This window comes from Orbicella franksi, chromosome 9 (assembly GCF_964199315.1).
Source record: "Orbicella franksi chromosome 9, jaOrbFran1.1, whole genome shotgun sequence".
NCBI lineage: Eukaryota > Metazoa > Cnidaria > Anthozoa > Scleractinia > Merulinidae > Orbicella > Orbicella franksi.
Window position 1 is genome coordinate 4,390,090 of NC_138153.1, and position 27,096 is coordinate 4,417,185.

The window sequence follows — 27,096 nt, forward strand, 5'->3', positions numbered from 1 at the left end:
AAACTTAAATGACCATGGAGAACTGGATAACTCAATTTTTGATCTCAATCTTGGCCCTTGTCAGGGAGTGAATATAAGACAAGCTCTACAAACCAGGGTCAAATAATTGGAAGATTTTTTAACATCCGAGATTCAGAGGCATGTTATCAGTGAAGGGCTTTATTTTTTTGGACGCTATTTGCGGAATTTAGCCGGGTGGCTTCTGTCCCGAACACGTGTCTACTCACGTTTTCTCGATTAGAGCTTGCGGTCCAAATGTCGTGACAACAAGCGTGACTGGAAGTGACTTTACCTAAAACTCTCCTGATTGGTCTAAATTGAGATACGTCAGCCAATCATAGTACGCGATAGTAATGAACATTGATAGCCTTTGTCCCCGTGATGACCTTCAAGCGCAGTGAAAGGTAAAAGCGTGTTCTATGTACAACGAAAGGCCAAGGACGCCTGCTTACACATGTGACTGAAAGTAACCCACAAGCCGATCGTTCGTCAGCAATTCTATGTTTGGCCGGCTACCTCTTCGCTCGGACTGTTTCCATAAAATCGTTCTCGATCGTTGTTGTGGAATAGAGCGAAAGTGAATCTTGGCGGGAATTTCTGTCTTTAGTTCGAATTTCAGCGCGGTGGTGAACTATGACCGGTAAGTATAGCGCGACCATAATCAGCGAGGAATTTTCATTTCTGTTTCTTGTACGTCGTTGTGATACATTTGTATACCTCTTTTGTTATTTTAGAACTCATGTGCGTATTTGTGGCGTAACCGAAAAATATTCCTGAAAGCTTCGTGCTACACGCAATGTGTTTGTTGGTCACTGGAGTGCCGGCAGTGCTATTTCCTTAATTATTTTCACACCAGTTTGAACTGTTTCACGACTTGAAAACGTTAATAATGCAACGGTTGAAAACGCTGAACTCAGTGAATTTTTCTTAGTGAATTTCGCTGATTTAATTATAAAGATTGAATGAAGGATTGGCATTGATCTGTCGTGCTTTCATCCATCACGCTCGCAGGACAAAAATGTATTGTAAATCACGTTTTGTTTTTTAATCTATAGAGTCTTTCAGAAGCGACTTTTTTCGACGTAGTCCAGTGCTTTCACCCTCGGCTTTAAAACCAGTATGGGGAGATTGCCTTGTTTGTGGAGATCGTGGTACCGGAAAACATTACGGCATTGTGGCTTGTGAGGGCTGCAAGGGCTTTTTCAAGAGGAGCGTGAGGAAAAATTTAAACTACTCTTGTCAAGGAAATGAAGCTTGCCCAGTTGATAAAATCCACAGAAATAGATGTCAAAGATGTCGACTGAACAAATGTCTGACCATGGGCATGAAAAAAGAAGGTAACTGAATAAGCCTAAATAAAATACAATAACATTTCCTACTTTGAAACGTAAAAATTTTGTTCAGTCACCCCAGACATCATCCATCTTCAACATTGACAGGGCGAGAAAACTTCGAAGTATTATGTCACTTCGGGCGGCGTCCATATGAAAATTTTTATTTTATTTTGTTGCGAATAGGAAATATAAAACGAATAGACATTGTCTTGTGCCTCAACGTTAGCGCTAACCTTCCGAAAACGAAGCAGAAGCTAAGTAGTTGTTACCGCAACCTACTTCAGAATTGGCGTTTAAGGGTGAAAATTTCAAGTTGTGGGTTCGACAATTAGCTTTGGACTTCCTTAAGTAAATCTTAACTACAGAGTTAAATAATCACGCTAAATGTAAATTTCAGATTTTGCAGCTCGCGCGCGTCTTTGGCAAGAAATCAAGTCTCTTGTGAACGTGTTCCCACCCGTTTGCGTGAGTTTTTTTTTGTTGTGTTTTTTGTTGCTGTTGACATGAAAAAGAGTAGCTAGCCAAAATACCACTACTTAGAAAGAGGGGGAAAACAGTTTATAAGTGGGTTTACTTTTTGTTTGGATGGTACAATCTTTCCATGCACATCGGGTTTCGTTTTAAAGCCACTTTTGACTTTGAGCCCTTTGGTCGAAATATTTGCATAATCACGTGTTAATTCACGATTTTGAGGACTTGTTCACGTGTTAAGCGTTGCGTGAATGTTTCTGCCAATCGTGCGCGCGCGGGGTCACGATTTTGAGTGTCCTAACAAAACATTGTCGGTATTTGCATAATAAAGCATTTTAGTGTTGCTAAACTCTGGGAGCTGATCTGGGAGCTGATCAAAACAACATCAGGTTATGGTGATTTATGTACCATATTATAGAACTTATAGTAGTACTTTTGTTCAGTATTGCTGCAGAATTTTTGTTGCATAGTGATTTCAATCAAACTTTGAAACTCTGGGGGTGAAAGGATTACATAACAGTCACATGTATTACACAAATACAGAGAAATTTGTTCACATGTTGCATGTGTTTTTCTGCCCTAGGCAAGGGTGACAATATCTACAAACACGTGGAAGTAAGACATAAATGCTTCTGTGAAAAAGAAAAATTAAATCAAATAAATAAATAATAACAAAATAACTACTATTGAAGAAAGTGAGATCTGGTGTTCAATTTATATAATTGCATGTTATTGTATGCTATAAATCTTTACAAAATTTATTAGGCTTCACGAAGTGGCAAACATACCAGGCTGAAGTCTCAAAAGAACTGGTCAGCTCAGGAGTTTTTAAGCATTTTCACCTTGAGATCCACTTGGCTGTTTACAAGTGTTTAGTACATAGCATGACATAACAGAGTTAATGCTTGTCTTGAGAGACCATGATTATGGTTGGCTTGTAGGGCAATACTGGATCTTACATAACACGAGTAATGACAAACAAAAACATTCTCAACACGTGCTGTTAATTTGAACAGTTGATGAACAACAAAAACACTTAACATGTGCTGTCAACTTGAATGATTGAGGAACTGTGCGATATATCCAAATGTATACAGAAAGGCATAAAATATGTGAAAGAATCAATTATATAACCATGTTTATGGTTATATAATGTCAGGGAATATGATCTGTGATATACACTTGAATATGTTGAAGATAAACTCCTTTACCATGGGATAAGCTCAAAATATCCTTGATTATTTTTAAATAGATTGCAATTTCTTTAAAATTCTCTTGAATGTCCGAGGGCTTATATTTTTCCAAGCATCTCTTTTTGTTGAGGGTTATTTTAACATGGACTGAATCATTCAGAAGGGATTTTGTGTCTTGGGAACAAATTTATGTGCATACAGGTGTTGTGCATGTAATGTAGCAAAATTCTCCACACATACTGAGTCTCTGAGCTTACTGTAAGTGCCTGAATTTAGTAAGACACTAGTTCTCAAATAGGGGCTTAATTATTATCAGGGGCTCACTATTTCTCTTTGGAAAAGGGGCTTATTCAGAATATTTTTAACTGGGCCTCAGTGGGCTTATACTCTGTATGTTCTGGCCTTTTTCGGAGGGGGAGGGGGTCTCAAGGCTTCTTTTCAGGGATGGCTTATAAATTATCAGAACTATATTGGTGCCTAGGAAATCTTTGATCTCAGGAACTCATGATGAGGAACTGGCATTGTGATGAGTCTTGGATTTTACCATCTGTTACTCCTGGGGGATTTATTTTGTGTGGCAACCGAAGACTAAGTCATTTGGATTTGAGATCAAAATGCTATCCATTGGTTCAGGTACCCATGCCTGGTTGCCATGTTCTATTTTTTAGTGAAGAAAAAACATGTAGCCTGGAGGAGGAATATTTCTGTTCCCCCCTTAGATGGGATGCTAGTGCGTTGTAGGGTTACCCCCTAGCATTAAGTTTGCTGGTACTTTTTTTATAATATTATACCTGGGTGGAGAGAGGCCCTGTGAGAGTAAAATGTCTTGCCCCATTAGAACACTATTCAATGTACCTAGCCACACCTTGAACCCAGACTGCTCAAACTGAAGATGAGTTTACTAACCATGAGGCCACTGCTGTTCTATTAGTACTACACATTATCTTAACATCTTGTCATCTGTTTCGGTCTTTATAGCTGTGCAGTGTGAAAGGAAGCCTATTACTAAACGTATGGACGATGGCACAAATGAAAACCAACCAAGAACTGCAAGCCTTTCTCCCAGTCAGCATCGTTCTGTTTATCCAGGTCACCAGGAAAAGCCAGAAATTCAACCTCTCTCCCCCAGCAGTAGTTCATCACCAAACTCTTCTCAGATATCACTACCCACATTTCTTCCTTCAGAGCAGTACGATTGCATCATAAGCTCTGAACATCTTCAATTTAAACTTAACACTCCAACCCTTGGTGTTTCTTCATTATCAATGGAATATGTTTATGAAATTGCTACTCGCCTTCTGTTCCTTACAGTGGACTGGACACGGAGCATCCAGGCCTTTCGCAGTCTGGAAAATACTGATCAACTTGTTCTGCTGCAAAGTACTTGGTCAGATCTTTTCATGTTGGGAGTTGCACAATGCTCTAGTTCTTTCCCCTTGTCGCCATTGTTGACACTTGCCGCGGTTCACATGGAACGCAGTGAATGTAGTGAAGATCGCAAATCACCAGTGTTGCCCAAAGAACCAAGCATGCTTGAGAAAATTATGAGTGTTAAGGACTTGTTGTTCAGCCTTGAGAAACTTGAGTTAGATTCTGTGGAGTACGCATTCCTCAAGGCAATTGTACTGTTCAATTCAGGTATGTTTAGTCTACTTTAAATATCATTTTACAGTAGGCTACCAGCAGTTGTTCATTTTCTTTGTCCATTTACCAGGAATTGAGAAAGAAGTGAGTGACAGGACAGAACATGGTGTATTTTTGTCTTTTTTGTTCTTGCACCTTTGTTCCTTCTTACTTAGTGCTCCAAGTCTGGTGTAAAAGTAACCAATTTCTGTTTAGGGGCAGCTTGGCTGAGTAATTCATGGTGCCTTTCTTGTAAACGAGTTTGCTGTTGTTGTCCTGGCTTGAACTCCTCAGTCATGTTTAGACAATAGCTGCATCTTCTTCCTCCTACCAACTGGGATCTAATCATGTTTCATGGTGTAAACAGCCCTTGAAAAGTCCTTGAAGATGAAAAATTTAAGTTTTCTCCAACGTCTATGAACATATGAGACTACAGGATAAATAGCCATATTGATGTGGATATTCAAACTTTTAAATCAAAGATTAAAGACATTTTAAGTCGCAATTTAATATTATTATTACTGTATGTGGAGCTGTTTTGATGAAGTCTAGAGTATTCAATACTCTGTGCCTTTGCCTGTCTCAACAATCGTAAGTTGTGATTCAGAGGGGAAACAAGTCCTTTAAAAATCTTTGAATAGTCCTGGAAGATAGACGTCTGGCATCTGTATGGAACGTATGTTTAATTGTAATACTTGCTCCATCTGTTTGAGTAGCATGTGTGGAATTAGTCTAGCTATACACTCTTTATTTTTTGTGAGAATATTGTTTTTCCGACCAAGGCTGAATTTTCTTATTTTTCTGCCGATTTTAGGCTGAATATATTCTTGTGAATATTCTTATACTGCAGCGTATGGCATTTCCGTTTTCGAAGCGATACTTAAGTGTCTGGATGGTGTAAGTGTAATTTTGGAGCCAGCCTGCAGGCATTAGAGCATCGAACATACGGCTAGTGCTGTTTTTGTTGCTCTTTGGCTATTTTTGCCGTTTAGAGAAAGAAGGATTTTATACGGTTTTCAACGCTAAAACAAATATTGACAATACAAAGAGTTGTTGACAACTTGTGACAGACTGAGACAAGCTGGCTAATTGTAAGTTCAGCTAAATTATACTTGCGTTATTAACATGCATTGTAATCTTTTTGTCCATCTTGTTTGTGTAGATTGTCCCAGTCTGAAGAACCCTAAGCAGGTTGAAAGGCTTCAAGAAAAGGCTCACTGCGCTCTCAAGCATTACGTTGAAAAACAGCACCCCTGCAGCCCCGAACGATTTGCCAAGATACTTCTTCGGCTCCCCGCAACCCGAATGTTGACTCAGCGAGCTGCTGAGGAATTGTTCTTTTCTCCTTTGATTGGAACTGTCAGGATTGAGAGTATAATGAACAACATTATTTCTAACTCGTTGACATTTTAATGTGGAAGTATTCGGTAAAATTGAGGGCAACAGAGACTTGCCATTTTGTTGTCCTGTACCCTTTTCTTTTCAAAACCTCGTATAACCTCACAAATTCTGCTAGTATATGAGCCATTTGGTGGTGGTCTTCAGATTGACAAGAACAGTGAATCAAAAGCCCGTCTGGTATACATGTAACTGAATGTACTTCACTCTTTTCTTTATAAGAATTTATCTTATAACAATATCGAGGCTGAAATATGCGAATTTTAAGCCGACTATTTTAAAAATAAACCCGATACTGAGGTTTTAAAAAGAATTTAATTTTTGCGTGTTAAAAATTTGTAAATACAATACAATTATACGTCTTAAACTAACCCGTGTACAATTTTTCCTTTCTCTAAATGGCAAAACTAGCCAAAAACCAACAAACTCAGCACTAGCTTTATGCTCGATGCTAATAACATTTCTGCAAGAAATTGCGTGTCATATCAGGCGTTATTGGCTGCAGTCTGGCTCCAAAATTACTTCAACGCCATCAAAGTCATGATAGGACAGATAATCTGACATTTTGTCGGCAAAGTCCGCTATGGTTTCCTGTAACTAATGTAAGAATATTCACAAGAATAATTTCAGCCTAAAATCGACAGAATATAAAGATATTCAACCTGGGCCGGAAAGACAATATTCTTACAAAGAAAAAGAGTGTAATCGAGAATTTCATGGCCACGAAACAGCTAGATACAGTAAATCCTGATTTCTCGAACCTCTCGATACGCCTCTCGAACCAAAATTAAATTTGTTTCCGTCTCCTCAGTCGAACACTGTAATTTTAACCCTGATTTCTCGAACTACCCGATTTTTTCAAACCAATTTCCGTTTCCCTTGGAGGTTGGAATAAGCGGGATTTCACTATACTCACAAATATATCGTCAAACGATTTTTTAAAAGAAACTGTGACATTTTGGTGCAAGCCAACTTTATAATTAAAAAAACACTACATTTTATTTTCTCCTAAACCGCAATAAGTGAAGATGCACAGAGGTATCCGGTCAGTTTTACCCCAACACTATAAGCCCTTAGCCTGTTAGCCCTCTTACAGAAGTCGATTAGCTCCCAAATAAGAGTTTCCTTTTAAGCTAAATTATGCTTTCTGTACAGATGCCACAACGAACAGCCGAGCACACGAATTCAGAACATACCGCCCAGTCATCACAACAGAACCACAATCAAGGTACATAAAATTGACCAACACAAATTACCTTTCAATATTACGCCCTCGATAATAGTGGCCACCTTTGTCGTATTGGCGAGAATAATTTACTGAGTTTAAATATGGTTTAAAGTAAAGGACAAGTGGTATTTGACGACCAATCGAGTCGGGTTGGGGGCTAATAGTCTTTTCTTGAGGGTTAACTGGCTTATCGACTTGGGTGCGAAACGACCTACATTCTGTGCAGGAGAAGCTGTTTTAATGACCTTAAACAGAATCGTCTCTCTCTAACTGTATTCCGCACTTGAAGTTTTCAATATTTTGCTAGTGCAAAGTAAATCAAAGGGAATTTGGCAAATATGAAGTGGAGTTAAACTTCATGAGTTTCTCCAGTCGCAAATCGCAGCATTCGTAAACCATAGCTCGTGATGAACGCCCGACAAGAGTGGACGGTGAACTATTCCATGTTGTGTACACTGCAGCAATCTAAATAGCTCAACAGCTTCTAGTTTTTGACTCGCGGAAAAGATTGTCATAACATGAATCTAACTGCTGCCAGTAAAGTCTTATATCAAAAGTCACAATATATTAAAAGAGCCCATGGTTATCTCCCAAGATGGTTGGCTTCCTGATAAAATCAGGGTAGACTGTTTTATAGCAAAGGAAGTAACACTTGAATGATAAAATATTATTCATATTTATTGAATAGAAATAAACATTATTTAGACAATTGTTAAGTAAGGTTATAATAATAGCTGTATTTACTGGAGCCAAGCTATTGTAATGTATATAATGTACTATAAAGCTAACAAAATATAATACTTCTTGGCACGATCCTACGAGAATTCTTGGCTTTTGAAGCCTTCAGGAAATAAGACAGTGTAATCATATGCGTTTGTAACTAAATTTGTAACAAGGCTTAAAATGTTTAAGACTAACAAAGTCTAAAGTCTTTAAACATTTTTAGCCTTGTTTGAAAATTTTGTTGTAAATATGAAACGAATTTCATGGGCATCTGCGTTTGTGTCGTCTATATATGTAGGTGAATTTGATAGATTTTCTGTCTTGATATTCAGGTGCTCTTGAAATTTTTTGAGCGTGTGTTTGAAGGGTCTTGAAAGAATTACTTCTGACGGAGATTAAGAGTGCTTTGCAATTCTGCCAAGTACTTCGAACACTGAATCTTGTCAGTTATGTACAAATAAAAGGCTAAAACAGTGCACAACCGAGCAGAACACACGCCCCGCTCACACCCTTCTCCCTCCCGCTGAAGAAAGCAGAAATACAAGGGTTCCATTACGCATTAGTGCGTGAGTGCGAAATATAATTTTCCAGGAATTAAACATACATATATTTTCCAAAAGTGATCATTTGTTGCTTGCTAATACATTCCTTGGTGAATTCTGACGAAGATCAGGTAACAAACTGAGTTGTTTTTCCTCGTCACAAGGGTCCCCGTTCCAAATTTTGGCCGCGCGGAAACTGAAGCGGAACTTTATGAATTGCGTGACAAGGACTAAAAACCACAAAATAAGGGGAAATGAAAAACCGGTAAAATGCGGCAACCAGTATCTGGTTGCCGCTTTGGGTATAAGCTGTTCTTTTTAAACAGTTGCACAGTGTGAACGACTGATGTGTGAGTCTAATATGGATATAAACGGTTCTTTTGAAACTGCAATTTAACTCACGCTCCTCCTCTCCGCTCTGATGGTCACGCAATTTCCGCGTATTCGATTCCCTACGTCACCAGTCCAGGAGTGCCGCATTTCGAAATTCTGCCTGCCTTGCTGAAGGTAACTGAAAGATGGATCCAAGCAGCTTTGAAAATATCAGGCGTGCCGTGAAGGAGCGAAACTTCAAGAACGAGAAGTTAGACGCGTTGAAGTCGACCCTCGCCTGTTCTTATGGAAATCTATCTGCCGAGCAAGTCGCTCAACTTCTTCCCGAGTTTTCCTTTGATGATGACAAAGAAAAAGCTGTCGAGGTTTGTGCTCCGCGGATGTACAGCATGACATGCGAGCAAGCGGCGACCATATTGCGAGGTTTCTCGTTCGATAAATCGAAAATAAAAGCCTTGGAAGTTATTGCTTACCATATCACTGACAATAACTTGGGCGCTTTGGATAGCGCGCTCAGGTTTGCAAGGGACAGGAATCGAGCCAGAGAAATACTGATGAATCGATCGCAACCAGGACCAGGGGTTTACCCGGGTGCTGGACCTCCGCCCGGGGGTTTCCCTGGGATGGTTCCCCAAGCCGGAGGTTACCCCTCACCAGCACCGTATCCAGGACCGTCACCTTACCCGGGACAAAGCCCTTATCCTGGAGCAGGACCATACGGGGGGATGTGTCCTCCAGGACAGCCCCCCTATGCACCAGCAGGCCAAGGGATGGCCCCGCCACAGTATCCTACTGGTACAGTGCCACCTCCCACAAGTCAGTTTCCTGGTGGTGCTATGGGTGCAATGCAGGGGATGATGGATGCTACAGCTGGTGCAATGATGAAGGGAATGAGTGATATGTTTGGACCTGCCCCACATCAGGGCCAGCACTATCCACCACAAGGGGGATACTATCCACCGCCAGGAGGTTATCCCTAGTCGGGGTATCCATATCAACCCCTAAATAGCTTACTGCTTTTGATGAGGAATATTCTACACATCATTATTTGTAGTTTAGAGTTCATGAAGAATCACTACAGTTTACTATGAATCTTAACATGATTTGGAACTGACTAGGAGTAGATAGATAGATAATCTTTATTTCAACATGGTTAAAAATTTGTCAGCTAAATAAAACTACTAATAGCTGAGTAGCCCTATTAAGGGACTGCAGAGACCATTTTAAGTGGAAGGACTAAAAAATTTGGGCAAGCATTAGGGTTCTGCCATTTATCATGTATCTACATGTCATCATATCTGCAACCTCGATATAACAAAAAACTGGGAGGGCTTAAGCCCTACCAGCCCTGGTCCCCCTCTGTGGTCCCTGCTTTTGTGGTGATTTCCTTGCAAAATGGGACACTTGAAAAAAATGCTAAGAATAAATAAGTCATATAATTTTGTATAAACCATTATGTTAGAAACAGGCAAAAAATGTAAAATAATATTTCCTGATCAGAGAATAAAAAAATGGATTTTAAAAACTTGTTTGCATTTATGGTTGTGGCATTCAAATCAAACAGTCAAGAGGCAAAAAGTGTTCACTTTCCCTGCTAGTCTCAACTTTCCCTTGCCTCAACCCAGTACCCCTTTGAGGATAGATGACTCCATGAATTAATTCATATAAATAAACATAATTTGAGCATAGTAGTCATTATAATACAGCAGTTTATAAGCCATAATGGTGTTTGAGTCTCATGTGAATAATAATAAATATGGTGTCTTAAACCTGTGCCCAAGGGTAAATCATATTTTAGACTCACTGGGTAATAGTTAGAGCCTTTTCAAACCAAGTTTCCGCAGAGAATAGGCCACAGGAACTTACTGTAAGGTTGGACCTTAGCTTTTCACTAGCAGCCCCATTTTTGTGGAACCAACTTGCCAGATGAACTTACATTAAAAATGTCTCTAAATGCTTTTTAATTAAGCTATTTTTAACATGCTTTTAATCTAATATAAGTTTTATTTTGATTTATATGTCTAGCTACGTTAATCTATGCGAAACAGGTTTTACTAGTTTAAAAAATTATCAGTATTTTTGTATGGACAGAGTTTTGGTAAAACACAGTTTGATCATTTAAATGAAATTGGTTTTTTTTTTTTTTTTTTTTGCTCTATAAATTTATATTGTTAAATTGTTATTATACAGCCATTTAAATTTTCGAATAGCATAATTTCTGGCATGTCCCAAATGTAAATTGACATGTAGCTATCGGCTGGAGCCCATAGGGATATAGACACTCTTTTATAAAAATACCCAATGTCATGATGATACTTGATTTGTTCCAAACTGAGTTTCATCGCACCTAGCCAATCAGAATGCATCTACAAGCGTCACATAAAGATTAATAACAATTGTTGTAAGGCATGACAAATCGAATAAATTCACTTCTAGGGTAAAAAAAATAATCAATAAAAAATACTTGATTTTTGCTCCATTTCATAAAAAGAAAGATGTGTTAGATCATGCATAAGTTGTTTCAGAAACATATCACCTAGACTAGGTGATATTCTTCTGGTTGTTTATCTTTTCCTTTTATACCAATCATGTACACATTGCGGATCTATATTTTTTTGGGAGAGGCCAGGCTGCTAAATAGATTAGGTCCCAGTTTTCTACGGTTCCACAAGCGGGGTCGACAACTAAAATGGCGGACGGTTTGTGTATATACTGGCTAGTCGACTCGACTAGCTGTTAAATATTGGATTGAATGATATCGCAACAATTTCTGTCGACAAGGGTAGAGGTAAAAGTGTATGATAAATAGTTTCGTTATGCATAGTTGCAATATACGACCCCTACATTTGAGTAGACAACCCTGAAAGTTTATAAAGCGTCCTATAACTAAATGCATGTCTTATAGGAAGTAATAGTAGCAATAATTATTATTTAAGCTTAGCTTAAATAATATTGCTACTCTAACTTGTACATGTAGCCCATTCATGTTAAAAGCTTAAGCTGAAATCTTATTGATAAGTGATTATTTTAAGCTTAGCTGCCTCATCGGCAAGGAAAAAACAACTACGTGGAAACGACTTTTTTTTTTCAGTGACAGCCATGATTTGATAACTTGGTAAGATGAAGGTCGTTGTAACAATTGTTTTTATGTGCTGTCTGTTTCTGGACTTGCACGAAGGTGCTATGCACTGGAAAATCCAGAACCTAAATATTCCACAAAGTCACATTCCACATTTCACGGGGAGCAAAAACCACAGTCAAGGATTCTGCAAGAATGGGGCTTGTCAGGTAACTGAAATTAATAATTAACAAACAGAAAACATGTACCGTGTTTCTATCGAGTAACTATGTATAGAAACACAAGTGGAAGTTTGAGAGAACGAGATATGCTGTGGGAACAGGAGCCGGCAGGCAAGTGTTTCCACAGCTTTTTCGGGGTTTTGACAAAACACTGATCACCTACATGACTGTACTGTTCCCCTACTGAGCTGCCCCCCTATTGACCCCCTATAAAATCAATGGTAAAAAGAAAATGTAAAAAGTCCAGAACTATCAGTGGGACTGATTCAAGTTCACAAATAAATGTAGCTTCCCTGAGATTTCCAAGGTGGCAAATGCATTAGAGATTTCTGATTCTCTTACCCTTTGATTATAAGTGTAGGTTTTGCTTATGGAAAATCAAGTACAGAATTGGAATATCATCAAGTATGGTATTCATACCCATAGTTTTAGAAAAGTAAGCAATGAAAGTAACAAAGATAAGCTGGCAAATGAATGCGTTAGTGTTAGACAGGCACATGACACATCAGCCGGAAGTCATAGAAGTGATTAAAATGAAGTTGTTTTTTGACGACTACATGCATCAAGAAGAAAGTTTTCCAAATTCAAATACTGGCTTGAGCAAAACTGGGGAGAGACAGGAACTACCATGGAAAAATCGATTTCTGGTTGATGTTTACGTATCCCATGTATCACCCATGGTCATTCGCGAGCGTGTTCATTTGCCAGCGTTTCTTAGCCAGTGTCTCATTCCTTACCAAATTTTTAATGATACCATTTCATATTGGGCATATTTGTCTTTGTCAAAAACAACTACGAGATTCTTATAGTAAAATTTATTGTACTGAATTTCAGCCTCAGATACATGCAGGTCAAATGCATGTTGTTTAAGTTTGCTTAGATTTGTAATTTGTCAGACCTCAACTTTTCTGTATAGGAAAGGTTCAAGTTATTATTATTATTAGAGAAGATTGTGTATATGAATAAAAATAATAAGCTGTTATGTTTTTTGTTGCTATTAAGGATCGCAGTTCTAAATTATGTTGGGGATATGAAGACGATTGTGATTCTGACAATCAGTTTTCCAGACCATATTGTATCCATCATCAAAAAGCGTGGTATGTACTCTTTCTGGCACAAAATAATTGTAGTCTCAGTACCTGTAGATTTGTTTCAGGACTTTGACCAAATTCTGCTAGTGGCATGTGCACTGTTTAAGAAATAGAAAACATGTACCGTGTTTCTGTCTTGTTGTAGAAACATGAGCGGAAGTTTGGGAGAACGAGAAATGCTATGGGAACATGAGCCATAGGCAAGAGTTTCCACAGCATTTTCGTGCTATCATTATGTCATAAGCTTGTGCTAGGTCTGTGTTTCTATCAAGTTATAGAAACATGATTTTGAACCAACAGCGCGCATATTTTCTTAGGACTGTTTTCTTGACTAATACTTCATATTGTATATTACTCGTTGTAGTTCTAATCGGGCCATGAGTGGCATTTCATTACTCATACATGAAGTACATAGATTGGCCTCATGCTCGAGAGCCATGTACTGAACACAACCTGAACTGTGTACCTTTTATTCTGTGGTTTCTTCATTTTAAGTCTACTTACATTACACTAGCTGACTTAAAAACAACTGGAACACTTTATTTTCAACATTTCCATAGACTCAATTTATTTTGACAGTTGGTTGTAAAAAATTCATGATTCCCTTTTTGTTTTCAGGAGTATCAGTGTTTGGAGAACTGTGAAAAATGATATAAATCTTTGTTAATTTCTCAATTTACCTGATATTTTGTTGCTTTTTCTTTATTTTTCTATTCTTTTTTAGGGCCAAGACTTTAGAGGACCAAGTCCAGTTATTTTGGAAACAAGGAGATTTTGGTTACATTAAGAAAATGAAGGACCAGGTTATAGAGCTATGTCAACCCAAGAAAATGGTATAGCCAATTGTGAAATTAAATGCCACTTTAGAAACAGGAAGGAATCTGGGACCACTTTTTGACCAGTCCATGCTAAGAAGCTAAAACCCCTCTTTGAAAACCTGAGACTGAGACCTGTCCACTCTACGCCAGAGAAATTTGAAAATTATACAGTCAGCTTTATTTCTATGGTTAGGCATACTGTCCACACTAATCTGACAGGAAGACAGAGCTTTTTAAAAACGCTCTTCAAATGGAGGAATATGGAAATGTCAGCGTTGCATTTTAGGGTTGGTGGAAAAACACTGAAAACAGTCCACTTTCTGAAAACAACGAGGTCACGTTAATCATGAGATTTCCCTGACTGAGGTTTCCTCAAACACAGAATAATCCAAAACAACCAATTATTGCTGCATTTCAAATTTCTCTGCCACTGTGTGGACTGAAAACATTTGATGCACTTTAGAGTGAAAATGCCATTTTTTTAATTCTCCGGCATTAGTGTGGACAGGGCCTAAAGGGATTTTAGATTCTGAGATGGAAGAAAGATACTATGAGACTGGCTCATTGAAATGGTTTCTGAGATTTCAAGATCAGATGAAAGGTTTCTGAGACCCAGTATTTTCTACTAGGTACCAGAGAGTTTACCATCATCCCAGATTTCTTCTCAATAAAGAGAGAAATTATAACTTGATTAATGTATAAATAAAGGACAATTTACTGAATTTGAATATGATAATTACACTTTTTCAAGTTAGTGGTATATGATTGAACAGTGTCGCTGTGTTGCCACTTAAGCAGCATAATTATGATTACACCATAGGACCATAGTTACGATTACAGTTTGCAGTTTTTTACATCTTGCATCTACTTTAATATGCTGTGCAACAAATTAATCCTTAATGATACATTGTAATTAATAATTAAGTTTTACCACGCTTTACTAATCACTCACATCTAGCACCTCTGCTTATCATTATTTTGTCTTATAATTTTTTCATTTTATTCCAAGGGCGATTCCTCACTGACATGCACAACAAATCTCTGGTATTGCCATGCCACAAACATATACTTTGATTTAAAAAGCTTCCACTTTGATGCTAGTAATAACAGGTGTGTCCTTAGAAGGGTTCAGTGCAATAGTATCATTGAACATTTACTTGAAATTGTAAAGGCTTGTATCAAGCTAGCATTTGTCCAGTGCTGGTGTTGCAGTACTTTCCTGCAGATGCAGGGGTTTTATTAATATTTTCGGGCTGGTGGGCAACTGGTTTTCACAGATGGCCAAACCAGTTTTTAACTGAACTTCTCTGTAAGAAAAGCTTTTCTCTAGATGGTCAAACCAGCTGGGCAAAAACGTCCTTACAGCTGGTCAATTTGCCCAGTGCCCAGCCCTTAAGAAACCCCTGCAAATGGGGTACAGGAATGACACAGTCATGGAAAAAAAAAACTAGAAAAAACTGAAAAAAAACTGGTTCTGACCAATGTGGGGTTAAGTTTGATCTGGCAGCCTGCACAATATGTACAGTCTGTTTTTTATTTTTCAATTGTTTAAATTTTTTTTTACAGTTTTTCTCTCTCCTCAAAAGTCAATGTTTACAACAATTTAAATTCCTAAATACACTGTGCGCCTTTTAAATCTGGATAGAGGACAGGTTTTGCATGAAAAACACCTGTCAGTTCAGTAGCTCATGGGGCTTTTCCGTGATGAAAGTAAAATTGAATTTCATGCATTGAGGAAATATTTGTCAGTAAATGGTTAATTAAGAGAGAAAAATTAAAATTCAGCATTCGTGTTCAACAGGTGTCAAACCACGAACTTGAAAAATTTAGGCTAAACTTTCCAAGAGGTGAAAACAATGATGTATCTCCTGTAAAGCCACTAACAAAGCTTGACTGATGTGAGGACGATATGCTACATCCTTTTTTTATCTTGAACAGATTTCGTGAAGATGTTTTCAAAGAAGGTGAAGTTGGAGGCCACTGTCATTTTAAGAAAGATTTACACAAGAATCAGGGTGAAAACAAAAGTCCTCTTCAGTCATGGTGAGTTGAAAGCACTCTTCCAAACAGTTTTGTTCTGTAAAATTGTCCTGTTAATTTTATACCCCTCAGGCCTGCAGAAGGTGAGCTCGCCCATCCATTCACCAGTCCATTCCAAGTAGCTTCACACTTTCCTTTGTTGAGGTTTTACTTCCGCATTTTAAACCAGTTCCCCTCGAAAATTTCAATTACTCTCATTGGGATGGATATTAATATTTCTTCTAACTGCACATAACTACACTGTAATAACATTGATTAAGATGTTTTTAAGAATAATCCACCATTGTACAGTATAAGGATATTGCAGTGTAGCTCCAGACTGTATGAATATTAAGGTGTAGGACTAGAGTACATGTATGGCAATGTTAACCAGCTCACTATAGGTTATTTGCCCATCATTTTGTAAATTGTTCTGTCAGTTTGTGACTGCTGTCACAAGATGATGTCGATCAAGTGTCCATTGAGTGTCAAACGTGTGTTGACGGAGTTTTGATAGAGTATCGTTTGAGGGTTGATTGCGGGTATCGATTGAGGGTATCGATCCAGGTGTCGTTTGACACTTGGACCGTGGATGCCTTTAGCACACAATTGATCCACACAATTGTGATGGTAACACAACATGGTAACTTATATTCAGTTCTTTGCTAATCAGGTTTGCTGAACTAGAGTATTACACATCTCTTCCTGTTCAACCTATACAGGCTGGACGCTGTGATGTGATAGTAAACAGACCAACAATTTTTATGAAATTGGATGCAGGTGTGCACATTTTATACAGATATGTTTATTTTATAGTTACTGACAGTGTATATCTAGCTGCTGCAAGTGCAGTGATGGCTATCTTATAAATGATGTTAAGATGGAGATCAGTGAAGGGTTTCTGAGATGTATTAAGGAGTTTCCAAAGTGTTTCCAAGTTTCTAAAGGGTTTCAAAGCCTTTCAAAAGAATTTCTGAAAAGGGTTTCTAAAGGGTTAAGGGTTTCAAAGTATTTCAAGAGGGTTTCTAACAGGTTTCCAAAGGGTTTCAGAGTGACCTCAAACCCTGTGAAAAAGCTTTTGTGGATAAGACATGTTTTTGTATGGAGGGTCATCAGTCATTGATTAAAAGAAATATTCTGCTGTCATTACTATGCTGTGCAATTGGCCCAAAAAAATCGCAGCACCTTCTTATCCAATTAAAAGTAAAACCAAACCCAATTGTAGTTGTCACTCACACACATTCTCCCACACCTTGCATCAGCTACACATACACTATACATGCATTTACTTTGAGTTTTGATTGGTTTGACCACATGTCTGAACTGTGTGTTTCTTTTAGTGATTGAAAACTGTTCCATGATAATAATTATTTTGCTATTGACCTTGGAACTGTAAGGGAGTAATTAAAGGGTCTGTACACTGTGTAATTGATTTCAGGCACCAACTTGTATCACCACTTTTGTGACTTTGTTAACCTCTATGTCACTCAGCACATGAATGGGAGTTTTGACACCGACATCAATATCCTCATGTGGGACACGGTAAGCTGCACAATTATGTAGACAGTTACTTAACTATATGAGATGGAAGATATTCAACGAGGTGTGTAGTGCCAAGTTGGCCATAATCATCTCACGCCCAACAAGTGTGAGTGGAATAATAATATTGTTTGATTAAAAACGCCCCTCAAAATATTGAAAACTAAACTAAAATAAAAATAAAAAGCCCAAAAAATCACCTGTATGCTTACCATGTATTTGTAGAGCAGGCATCATGGTGTAATCAGGCTAATAACCCATGATGGCTAAGCTAATGAAAACTCTTGACCAGAAATTACATCTATATTTGTGCAAAAAATGAAGAGCCCTTCTGTTTTACCTCCAATCTCAAATTTTTAAAAAAACAAGCTTGGGATAGACAAAAAGAAGGTTCGAGACCTTGTTACTCTTTAAAGCACTTTTGTTTTGTTTGATTCTTGTGACTGTTTATAAGACCGTAATTTGTACATCTTTTCAGTTAGCTTTTTTCACTAGTTATGTTTTCTGCAAGTTGTTACATTTTAATTTTTTGTAATTTCTTTTTCTTTTTTTTTTGTTTTTGTTTTGAAGTTGTGTCCTATGTTACCTTTTTTCAGTGAATAAATAAGATAAAGGGTTTTATTAAAAAAAAAAAAAAAGACAGAAAAAAAGAAAACTTTTGAATTACATTATCCAATGATCCAATTCTCAATAAACTAGATCATTAAAAAAAAGCTGTTTATACTTGGATTAGTGTGAGAAATGTATCTAATGTAGGTATGCATATGCAATAAGTACATGTACTACAGAGCGTGTATTCAGCAAGGACAATATAATACAGTAGGAAGTAATTTTTTTTGCACCTATCGTAGCATTATCACTGTGAATAATAATATGAATTTCCCTTTTAAGTCTGTTGGCAAGTCAGACTGTCTTTGGCTTGAAGATAACTACAGTGTATGCTGTCTGTGTCAGACATTTGTTGACTGATTATTATTGCTTATTTTTACATGTAATGTCTCTTTTTTCTGGCATTTTGCCTAGAAAACAAGAACATGATTCTAACCAGCATTGACTTAATTAACTGACATACATGTATAAATAGTGATGTTTTTATCTGTTTATTTATTTACTAGTATTAAATAAATTTATCCAGGGACATATCTAGTTTTTAATTTGGAATAAGACCCTAATTAAAAGTAAATTATAGTAAGATAATTTTGTTACCAATATTATACATGTACAGTAGCATTCACCTGCTTTGATTCTGAGTCAAATTGGTTAATCATGTTCAATAATAATCTTGTTGTACTGCAGAGTTCCCTACCCTATCGGGATTTCTTCTCAGACACATGGAAGGCATTCACAAAGCACCCTATCATTCGATTAAATGAGTACACTGGAAAGCGTGTAAGTTAACAATGATTAATGGACATGTGTATATGTCTGGATTTATAAAAACCTTGCTAATGTCAACACAACCACCCTGACGCTTTTCCAAGAAAATACACAGGCTTTTTCACTCAATCATGAACAGGCAGTCTGTCAACACACAGCCCACTCACCCACCTTGCTTGTGTCTGGTTGGCTGGCTGCCTGCTGGCCTCTAAGGCTGCAGGGCATTGCTGGTCAAGGATGTCCTGCAAAGAAAATGCGCAGTTTAACTGACGAAAATGCCTCGCTGTGTGACCCATCCCACCCCCTGGGGTTAGAGCCTGGCAGCCCCACCTGTTATCAGCTGGTAGCCAGGCACTAGTGGGAGGTCTTCCCCCAACCCTCCTTGACAGAAACCCCCATGGCTTTTCAAGCACCACAAAGGCGTCTCTGCCAGCTATTGCCAGCAGGCAGGGACAAAAGTTTTTCTCCAAATTTGACACAGTTTCCATAAATTTAGTCATATTTGTAAATTTATTGTTAAAGAGGAATGCTTTTGGAATCGATAGTAATTGTTATCATTTGAAATGTTGCAGATTGTAGGTGAACAATATGTGACACTTTTTAACTGTTAGTAATCCTTGCCATTTTAGATTTGTTTTAAAGATGCAGTGTTCTCTTTCAATCCAAGAATGATCCGTGGTCTTTACTACAACATGCCATTGGTAATTATTACAGCTGACATTTTCAATTGGTAGTTTTTTTAATGAGTTATCTAATCAATATTGTAATTGCCATCTAATTCCAGTCCAAGTGATTATTTGAATAGCCTTTCTGCTCTGCTCCCGATGAACAAGTTTAGGTTGATTGGTTAAAGTTAGATATATTTTTCATTCACTTACCATGATTGTGTTGTTAGCAAACTGTTCTAAAACTACGTATTTCTACCCAAAATGACTGCAACTAGAGGTGTTTTGAGACATTTGTGATAAAAGTTATTACATTTGACAGGGTATTCTAAAACTTCACAGAAAAGACCATGATGTTTATTATTTCGTTAATTTGAAGTTCACTTTAACCATTGAGTCATGAATTTGCTGATACAAGTAACAATAAGTGTGGTGAACATGTCCGTTATTCACCTCACTTAGTTTGATAAAGTCCTGACCGATTGCGGTTACTGTGATGTGCATTTATTTAAAATACATGTAGATGTTAACTGAGGTGTCGTTTTTCCAGGTTCCAAGTTGTGTTGGAAGTGGACTCTTCAAAGCTTTCACAGAGCATACTCTACACCGACTTGGTATAACACAAGAAAATCACAGTGTAAGTCCGTGGCCATGGGTATATAGCCTTCAGCTTGGCTGTAGAACAGTAATAATTTTATTCCTTTAAAAAAAAAAAATCATTTCATGATGATCACAAAAGCATTGAACAAGTCTAGTATTATTGTTAGTATTAACTGTTTGGTGCTATGTTTTAATTTCTTAGGATGAAGAATTTCGAATAACACTTTTACAACGGAGCACCAAGTACCGCAGAATTCTTAATCAAGATGAGGTATTATGTGGAAACATTTTACATATTAATTATTATATTTGGATGAGGAAAAGATTGTTACATTTAGTGATAATTATTTCACGGACTATAGTTTTTTTTGTTGTTTTTAGAAAAAACTATTTTAGTTTCCCTTGGAGGTTCAAGGAAAGGGTTTCATTTTCAATTTATATCTTAATTTATTATTTATAAAATTATTGTCAATGTTGTGTATGTTGTAATAATTTTTTATATTGGTTCTGATATTAGTGATAATATTATTATTAACATACAGCTAGTGGGAGCAATGATGAGTGTCCCAATGTTTAAAGTGAAAGTTGTTGATTATACTTGGTAAGACATTTATTTATCACTCATTTAACTGAATAATTATGTGATATAACATATTAACTAGCTAATAAATATATAGTCAAGTTGCAGTGTACAACATTTACTTCATGCAATTGAACATTATTTTATAATAATTATTGGATAATTCTAGATTATTTTTGTTTATGGTAGGAAAATGCCATTTTTGGAGCAATTGAAGGTATGTACATCGACAGGAAGGATTAATTTTTTAACAGAAGAGGAATTTAAATGTAGAGTAAAGTACTGTACATGTTCAGTGTTTGACCAAAATTTTGGTCTGGATAAAAAGTGTAGAACTTTCAGCTCTTCCACTTATTAAGTAATTACATATATTACTATTATTACCATTACCATCGTCACCTTCATCATCACCATTATAACCAATGTCATTATTATTGTCATTGTCATTGTCATTGTCATTGTCATTGTCATTGTCATTGTCATTGTCATTGTCATTGTCATTGTTAATCATTGTAGAGTATTACAGTCAAAATATAGAAGAAAAGTTAAGGCTGGCCAATGCTTTACTCTGGCTCTTATAACATTAGTGGTCAACTTAGAGTATTGTTATTCTGCCTCCCCCTTCCCCATTCTCCCTTGCCCCTTTCCCCCTTTCCCCCTTTCCCCCTTTCCCCCTTTCCCCCTTTCCCCCCTTTCCCTCCTTTCCCACTTCCCCATTCCCCCTTTCCCCCTTTCACCCTTTCCCCCTTTCCCCCTTTCCCCCTTTCCCCTTTTCCCCCTTTCCCCCTTTTCCCCCTTTCCCCCTTTTCCCCTTTCCCCCTTTCCCCCTTTCCCCCTTTCCCCCTTTCCCCCTTTCCCCCTTTTCCCCCTTTCCCCCTTTCCCCCTTTCCCCCTTTCCCCCTTTCCCCCTTTCCCCCTTTCCCCCTTTCCCCCTTCCCCCTTCTCCCTATCCCCTGTATGAGATATTAGTCCACTGTTTATATCCTTGGTGGAAAGAGAGAGTGAGAGTGCTGCTTCTTCCCCAAGAACACAACACAATGACACCAGCCAGGACTTGAAAACCACTTTAACCAGAGTCCCACAGCAGTCACAATTTTTTTTTTTTTTTTGCTTATCAGCTAGTGCTTTTAAAGTAACTGGCTAAGTAATAAATTATTAACTTTTTTTCGCACCAGATAACGCATAATTCTGACATATTTATTGGCATGCATGGAGCAGGACTCACATATGCATTGTTTTTACCAGACTGGGCAGTCTTGATTGAACTGTAAGTGATTTATTACATACAACATTTATGATAATTATAATCTTTACTAACCACTCTTGCAAAATATGCCTTTGTGATGCATTGTAAGACAGACTTGTAATTTAGCAGTGATCAGACCATTATTGGCAAACTAACTCTTACTCTTTTTTTGTAATTATTATATAATTATTTTATTGACTTAAATTCAACATCCAGATATGCGTTCTTTGGAGAAAATGCTTGAGCCATTAGGCTCATAATTCCAAATAATTTTAAGTGTGAAGCTAACAAAAATAAGAAGACACTTCTCCAGGGCCATAATGGAATGATCCAATTAACCTATGGGTACTTACAGGTACATGTAAAGTTAATGATAAAATAAATAAGCCATGCATGCAAAGGTCTTATGGAGAGTTTTGAAATTTTGAAATTTGAGCCACAATCCCCACAGACAACAGCATTTGTGATTTGATAACATGGAAACGGCTGGGCACTAGTGTGAAACTGGATGCTTCTGCACTATACAAATGCACATACGTACTATGAGTTTCTCATTATCTCCAACCTTTGTAAAATACGTTGTTTCTCAAAGTTTTAATTGTCATTTCTGTAGTTATAACACAGAAGACCCAGCCTGTTACAGTGATTTGGCAAGACTAAGGTAAGCCGAGTACCTGTATTGTAGTACAGAATAATGTATAAGTCACAGTCTTTTTCAACAGTCTGTAGTAACAATATTGATGATTGATCCTAAAGACGGTTTGTACTGGTAGCACTTAGACTCATGTGAGTGTATTTTTTTATCTTTGATTTTGTTTATTATTATTTTTATTACTATCACTGCCATTGCCATTGCCATTATCACTATCACTATTGCTATCATCGTCATCATCATTATCATCATCGTCATCATCATCATCATTATCGTTCTCATTCTCAATGTCATTGTCATTGTCATTATCAGTATGTCTGTCATTGTCTTTTTTTTTTTTGATTATTTTAATTTCAGGGGTGTCAACTACATCACTTGGGAACACAAGGAAAAGCTTTACCCAGAAGATGAGGTAATTGCTCCGTTGTAGCTCGGTGGTCCAGCAGGGTGCTAGTAAAAATTTCCCAGCTGTTGCTTTAGTGCGGTATGACTATCTCCCCTTAGCTTATCATCAGAGGAATCTTCCTACTGACAGAGATAAATTCTTCACCTGAAATCAATTTGTTGTGAAAGATGTGGCTGTTTATTGTGGTTTGAAATAATAGTTAGTGCCAAGTCTTAAAACTGTAAAATAAGATAACTACTTAACTGTAATTTATCTTTGTCTTTGTGTTAACAGGGCCATCATCCTACTTTAGGTGCCCATGCTAAGTTTACAAACTATGTTTTTAATGTAGACGAGTTCATGAGGTTAGTTTACAAGGCAGCTGATACTGTGAAAGAAAGCCGACAGAAACTATTGAACATCAATAGCAGTACCAATTCAGAGAAACAAGCAAGCAAGTCTAAAGACGAACTTTAAAGATAGCATATGGTTTTGTCAGCTCGTCGATCAGTCAATCACTAAACTGACACCAGCGTAGCACCAATAGCAGTTTTGACACTGACAAACCTGTGGATTCCTGATCAATACATGCACAGCATCAAGTTGGAATTACGTGTCAATATTTAAGTCGGGCATCTTTTGAACTGATGAGGTACGAAAAGGGTTGTGCGTTAACGAATTTCTATCATGATATTCACAATCTTTTTATATTTATATTTTTAATTTTTTGCTTCTCCAAAACGGGGTTGGCTAGGCACCTAATCCACCGCCCCTAAATTCGCCCCTGGACAGGGGTTTCATTGAGGGCTGGTCACCGTGCAAATTGACTGGCTTTGAGGACATTTTTGCCCGGCTAGTGTGACCATTTAGCGGAAGGTTGTTCTTTCAAAGAAATTCACTTCTAATAGTTTTGCCCGCCTATGAAAACCAGTAGCCCTCCTGTTGAAAACGTCAATGAAACCCCTGCCTGGATAGTCGGTCTACACAATAATTAAAGAACTTATCGCTTCATAAAGATCAAAAAAGTAAAAATAAAAAAGAAATTAAAAAAAAGTCAATATGCATTATGTCATCGTTGTAAAGCTTGCGTGCATTACATGTTTATGTACAAAAGTGCCCTTGAAATCGAAGTTCCGCACGTCAAACTCGCATGGCAGCTGCAGATAAGAATGAAGGGGTTCGTTTGTTTTATAGCCATGAAATGTGTCTTGCTTCATATTCACCTCAAATCCATGGGAGTCTTGCTGGGGAAGTAGTTTGCGCTGTCTTGAGGCAATTGCCAGGCGTGATTTGTGAGTATTTGTCGGGGTAACTGGAGGTTTCGCATCCAAGCGAGTTCGCAACTAAATCGACTCAATTACTTTAGCTATCAAGCTCACCCCAGATCAGTGGGCATAATGAAACAAAATCACTCAAAACATATTTATTTCTCGTTCTTTAATCCATTGACTTTAGAGCTAACTGGAAAAAGGTGGAGGCGAACTCGACATAGAAAGTTTAAAATGAGTACAAGGGTGCGAACTCTAGTACCTTTTACGGAGGATACTGGGATAGTTTGTCCTTACGAACTCATCACGTAAAAAGCGGTTGTTTCCAGAGTCCTTTGGAGATAAATGTCGGTCCTTTACTGGCAATACGAACTGCACAATTTTCGTGTTTTTCAAATGGCTGTCGGATCGCGCTCTTAGTAGACCTCTTTGGCATTTCCAGTCTAGCAGTCGGACTGCAGAATAATCTTCATTTGTAATCATAACAGATCACAAATGACATAAAAATGTGGTGAGGACAACAAAAGTGGCACATGAGGCCATAGCCGAGTGGCACTGATGTTCTTACACATTTTGACGTCTGTGATCTGTTACGGAATACACGCACGGCAACATGCAATCTATCTGTGTTTTGAAATAAAGAACCAAACGAAAGGTTAAGGACGTCATCTATGCGTCTGTGCTCCAATTGATCATAAGTAAGAACCAATCAAAATGCGAGAATGATATGACTTATTATGGAATACAAAATTTTACCAAACGGTCTTGTTAGCAGCTGGCTACTAATAATTTTTTTAAAAAAGGGCAACCCTTTTCAGATTTAAATACGTGTTTCTGTCATCATCAGTTACAACTAGAATGAATTTGAATATACAAGTTAATAACAGAAGATGACAAAGTTTAACTGTCGAAACATGTATTTAAATATGAAAAGCGTTGTCCTTTTATTAAAACCAGGATTTCACTTCACGCGTGAAAGGAATAGGAGTCAGCGTCTAAATGCAGGCTGGTAACAGATAGGTGGAGTGGCTTATATGAAGTAGACTTATGCGAGGCGACGCAACAAAAGAAACAGGTGGCGCTTTCCATTCGACCAAAAATTCCGGTAAGAATTTCCGGAAATTTCCATGGGCGCGCGAATGGTACAGACTTTTCTAGGGTGGAAAACGACAAGCCGCACAGTTTTGTTCGCTTGGAATTTTTCAATGACTTCGAGGTTTAAATCGCAAATATAGAAGCAAACGGAACACTAATATGTCGACATCGTGACTTTTTATAGACCACAACAGCAGGGACCTTATACAAAGCACAGCGGTAGCGAAAAAGTCGCTACAATGGTTCTGCACGCGTTATAAATCTTTGTGCATTTCCTAGCCAGCCTACGCAAAACAAACAAGTACACTACGGGGACATTATTTTTATAACACGCTTTCTTTACGAATTTAGTTGCAGCTAGTATTTATCGACATATAAGTGGAATGATTCTAAAGTATTTCCATTTTCGAATACGCGTCGCCGTCATCTTTGCGTGAGATCTCCAACTCGCTGTGATCGGGGCCAAAAGACCTAGCGCTGAATAGAAAACTGCGAATTTGCGTAATTTCCGAAAAAGAGGACAACCTCGTGAGGTATACCCAAATTTTCGAACATATTTTCCTGGAAATTTCCGCTCCATTTGATTTTCATCCCTGAATTTCCAGAATTTTCGGTTGAATGGTTCGCTATTCGGAAACTCAACAATTTTCGGATTCTCTGGGACCATTCCCTGGAAATTTCTGTACCATTTGTCCCCGTTTAAAATTTCGGAAATTTTGGTCGAATGGAAAGCGCCCAGGGTCATCCTGAATCTTCCGCGAGGCCTAAGTACGAGATAGGGCCGGTAAGAGCGCGAACGATGGGGCCCTGGGGACGACAAAGGAAGCATGTCAAGCAACACGTGATCAGTTGATCTGATCAAGAGAGTTGATGACTCTTGAGTAAAACTAATCACAAAAGCAGTGTGTATTTAGAATGAAATTTCAAATGAAACGTCCCTGCGGCGGAAAAAGGCGTGATTGGACTGGGATCCACGCTAAGAGCTTCTAAGTTTTCTCTGTTTTTCACTTTTCCTTTTAGAAGCAATAATTATATAGATGATTGCTGTCTCGCTCAGTTTGTTTCTTTCAAACGATGATAATTTTTTTCTGAATTTTGAGCTTTATTATTTAATTTTCAGCATAAGATATGCTATTTGTAGTGACCCCTTTTTTTATTCAGTAAAGTTTATTTTCTTTCGGATTTATAGAGTTAATATTTTGCTAACTATGCTGGCAATAAGTCGCATCTTTGGCAGTTAATTATTTTATCTGCTGCTCTGAACCATAAAGATTTAATGTTGGCAACTTTCTGAAAAACTACTTGTTATCCAAGTGAGGTATTTTTAGATATTTAGATTCCAGTCTCGCACAAGATTTCATTATTGACGGTACCAACTTCAGTGAACAGTGCCGCGGAAGTTTCGTGAAATACGACTCATGATATTAAGTTGTGTCATCTGTCCTTCCGCTTGCCTTGAGTGAAAACCTCGGTCTCCACATTGAAACGCAAAATACAACAGGCTCCCATCGCTTCGTAGGAGTTAAAAAAATACTCCCTGCTGATGTCAAAAACAGCAAGACAAGGCGTTTTCGTTTGCTTAAAAGGCAGTAATCGCCCACAAACAAGGAAAGGGG

The 27,096-nt window shown here is 37.8% G+C and overlaps 3 protein-coding genes across 4 annotated transcripts; all 3 read left to right on the top strand.

Annotated features, from left to right (window-relative positions):
- Window positions 1–21: 21 nt before the first annotated feature.
- On the top strand, window positions 22–8,019 carry LOC145498301 (nuclear receptor subfamily 2 group F member 1-B-like). Of its 2 annotated transcripts, none has more exons than XM_081478209.1 (4): window positions 22–640; window positions 1,056–1,337; window positions 3,977–4,636; window positions 4,838–5,746. In XM_081478209.1, exons 1-4 carry the CDS (start codon window positions 634–636, stop codon window positions 4,930–4,932), a joined length of 1,044 nt encoding a protein of 347 aa, XP_081334335.1. In that variant the 5' UTR covers window positions 22–633; the 3' UTR covers window positions 4,933–5,746. The 2 variants fall into 2 exon arrangements, with proteins under 2 accessions (XP_081334335.1, XP_081334334.1); XM_081478208.1 differs by lacking the exon at window positions 4,838–5,746 and adding an exon at window positions 5,784–8,019 and having other exon boundaries at window positions 26–640.
- Window positions 8,020–8,190: 171 nt separating this feature from the next.
- Window positions 8,191–10,486, top strand: LOC145498303 (uncharacterized). The gene has a single exon (XM_081478210.1). It carries the CDS (start codon window positions 9,031–9,033, stop codon window positions 9,823–9,825), a length of 795 nt encoding a protein of 264 aa, XP_081334336.1. The 5' UTR covers window positions 8,191–9,030; the 3' UTR covers window positions 9,826–10,486.
- A 538-nt stretch (window positions 10,487–11,024) lies between these two features.
- On the top strand, window positions 11,025–25,177 carry LOC145498300 (EGF domain-specific O-linked N-acetylglucosamine transferase-like). The gene is made up of 18 exons (XM_081478207.1): window positions 11,025–11,633; window positions 11,937–12,133; window positions 13,148–13,242; window positions 13,961–14,069; window positions 15,064–15,164; window positions 15,993–16,097; window positions 16,747–16,853; window positions 17,512–17,615; window positions 18,909–19,001; window positions 19,619–19,690; window positions 20,205–20,291; window positions 20,457–20,525; window positions 20,797–20,855; window positions 21,024–21,051; window positions 22,010–22,101; window positions 22,694–22,741; window positions 23,090–23,144; window positions 23,412–25,177. The coding sequence occupies exons 2-18, from the start codon at window positions 11,966–11,968 to the stop codon at window positions 23,592–23,594; spliced, it is 1,575 nt and encodes a 524-aa protein (XP_081334333.1). The 5' UTR covers window positions 11,025–11,633; window positions 11,937–11,965; the 3' UTR covers window positions 23,595–25,177.
- Window positions 25,178–27,096: the final 1,919 nt, after the last annotated feature.

Excerpts from the sequence above, each read along its gene's own strand:
- LOC145498303 (XM_081478210.1), top strand. The coding sequence starts at position 9,031 with ATGGATCCAAGCAGCTTTGAAAATATCAGGCGTGCCGTGAAGGAGCGA.
- LOC145498301 (XM_081478208.1), top strand. Across the intron at positions 1,338-3,976 it reads CATGGGCATGAAAAAAGAAG|CTGTGCAGTGTGAAAGGAAG; the intron begins GTAACTGAATAA and ends CGGTCTTTATAG. Across the intron at positions 4,637-5,783 it reads AATTGTACTGTTCAATTCAG|ATTGTCCCAGTCTGAAGAAC; the intron begins GTATGTTTAGTC and ends TTGTTTGTGTAG.
- LOC145498300 (XM_081478207.1), top strand. The coding sequence starts at position 11,966 with ATGAAGGTCGTTGTAACAATTGTTTTTATGTGCTGTCTGTTTCTGGAC. Across the intron at positions 13,243-13,960 it reads ATCCATCATCAAAAAGCGTG|GGCCAAGACTTTAGAGGACC; the intron begins GTATGTACTCTT and ends ATTCTTTTTTAG. Across the intron at positions 17,616-18,908 it reads ATATCCTCATGTGGGACACG|AGTTCCCTACCCTATCGGGA; the intron begins GTAAGCTGCACA and ends GTTGTACTGCAG.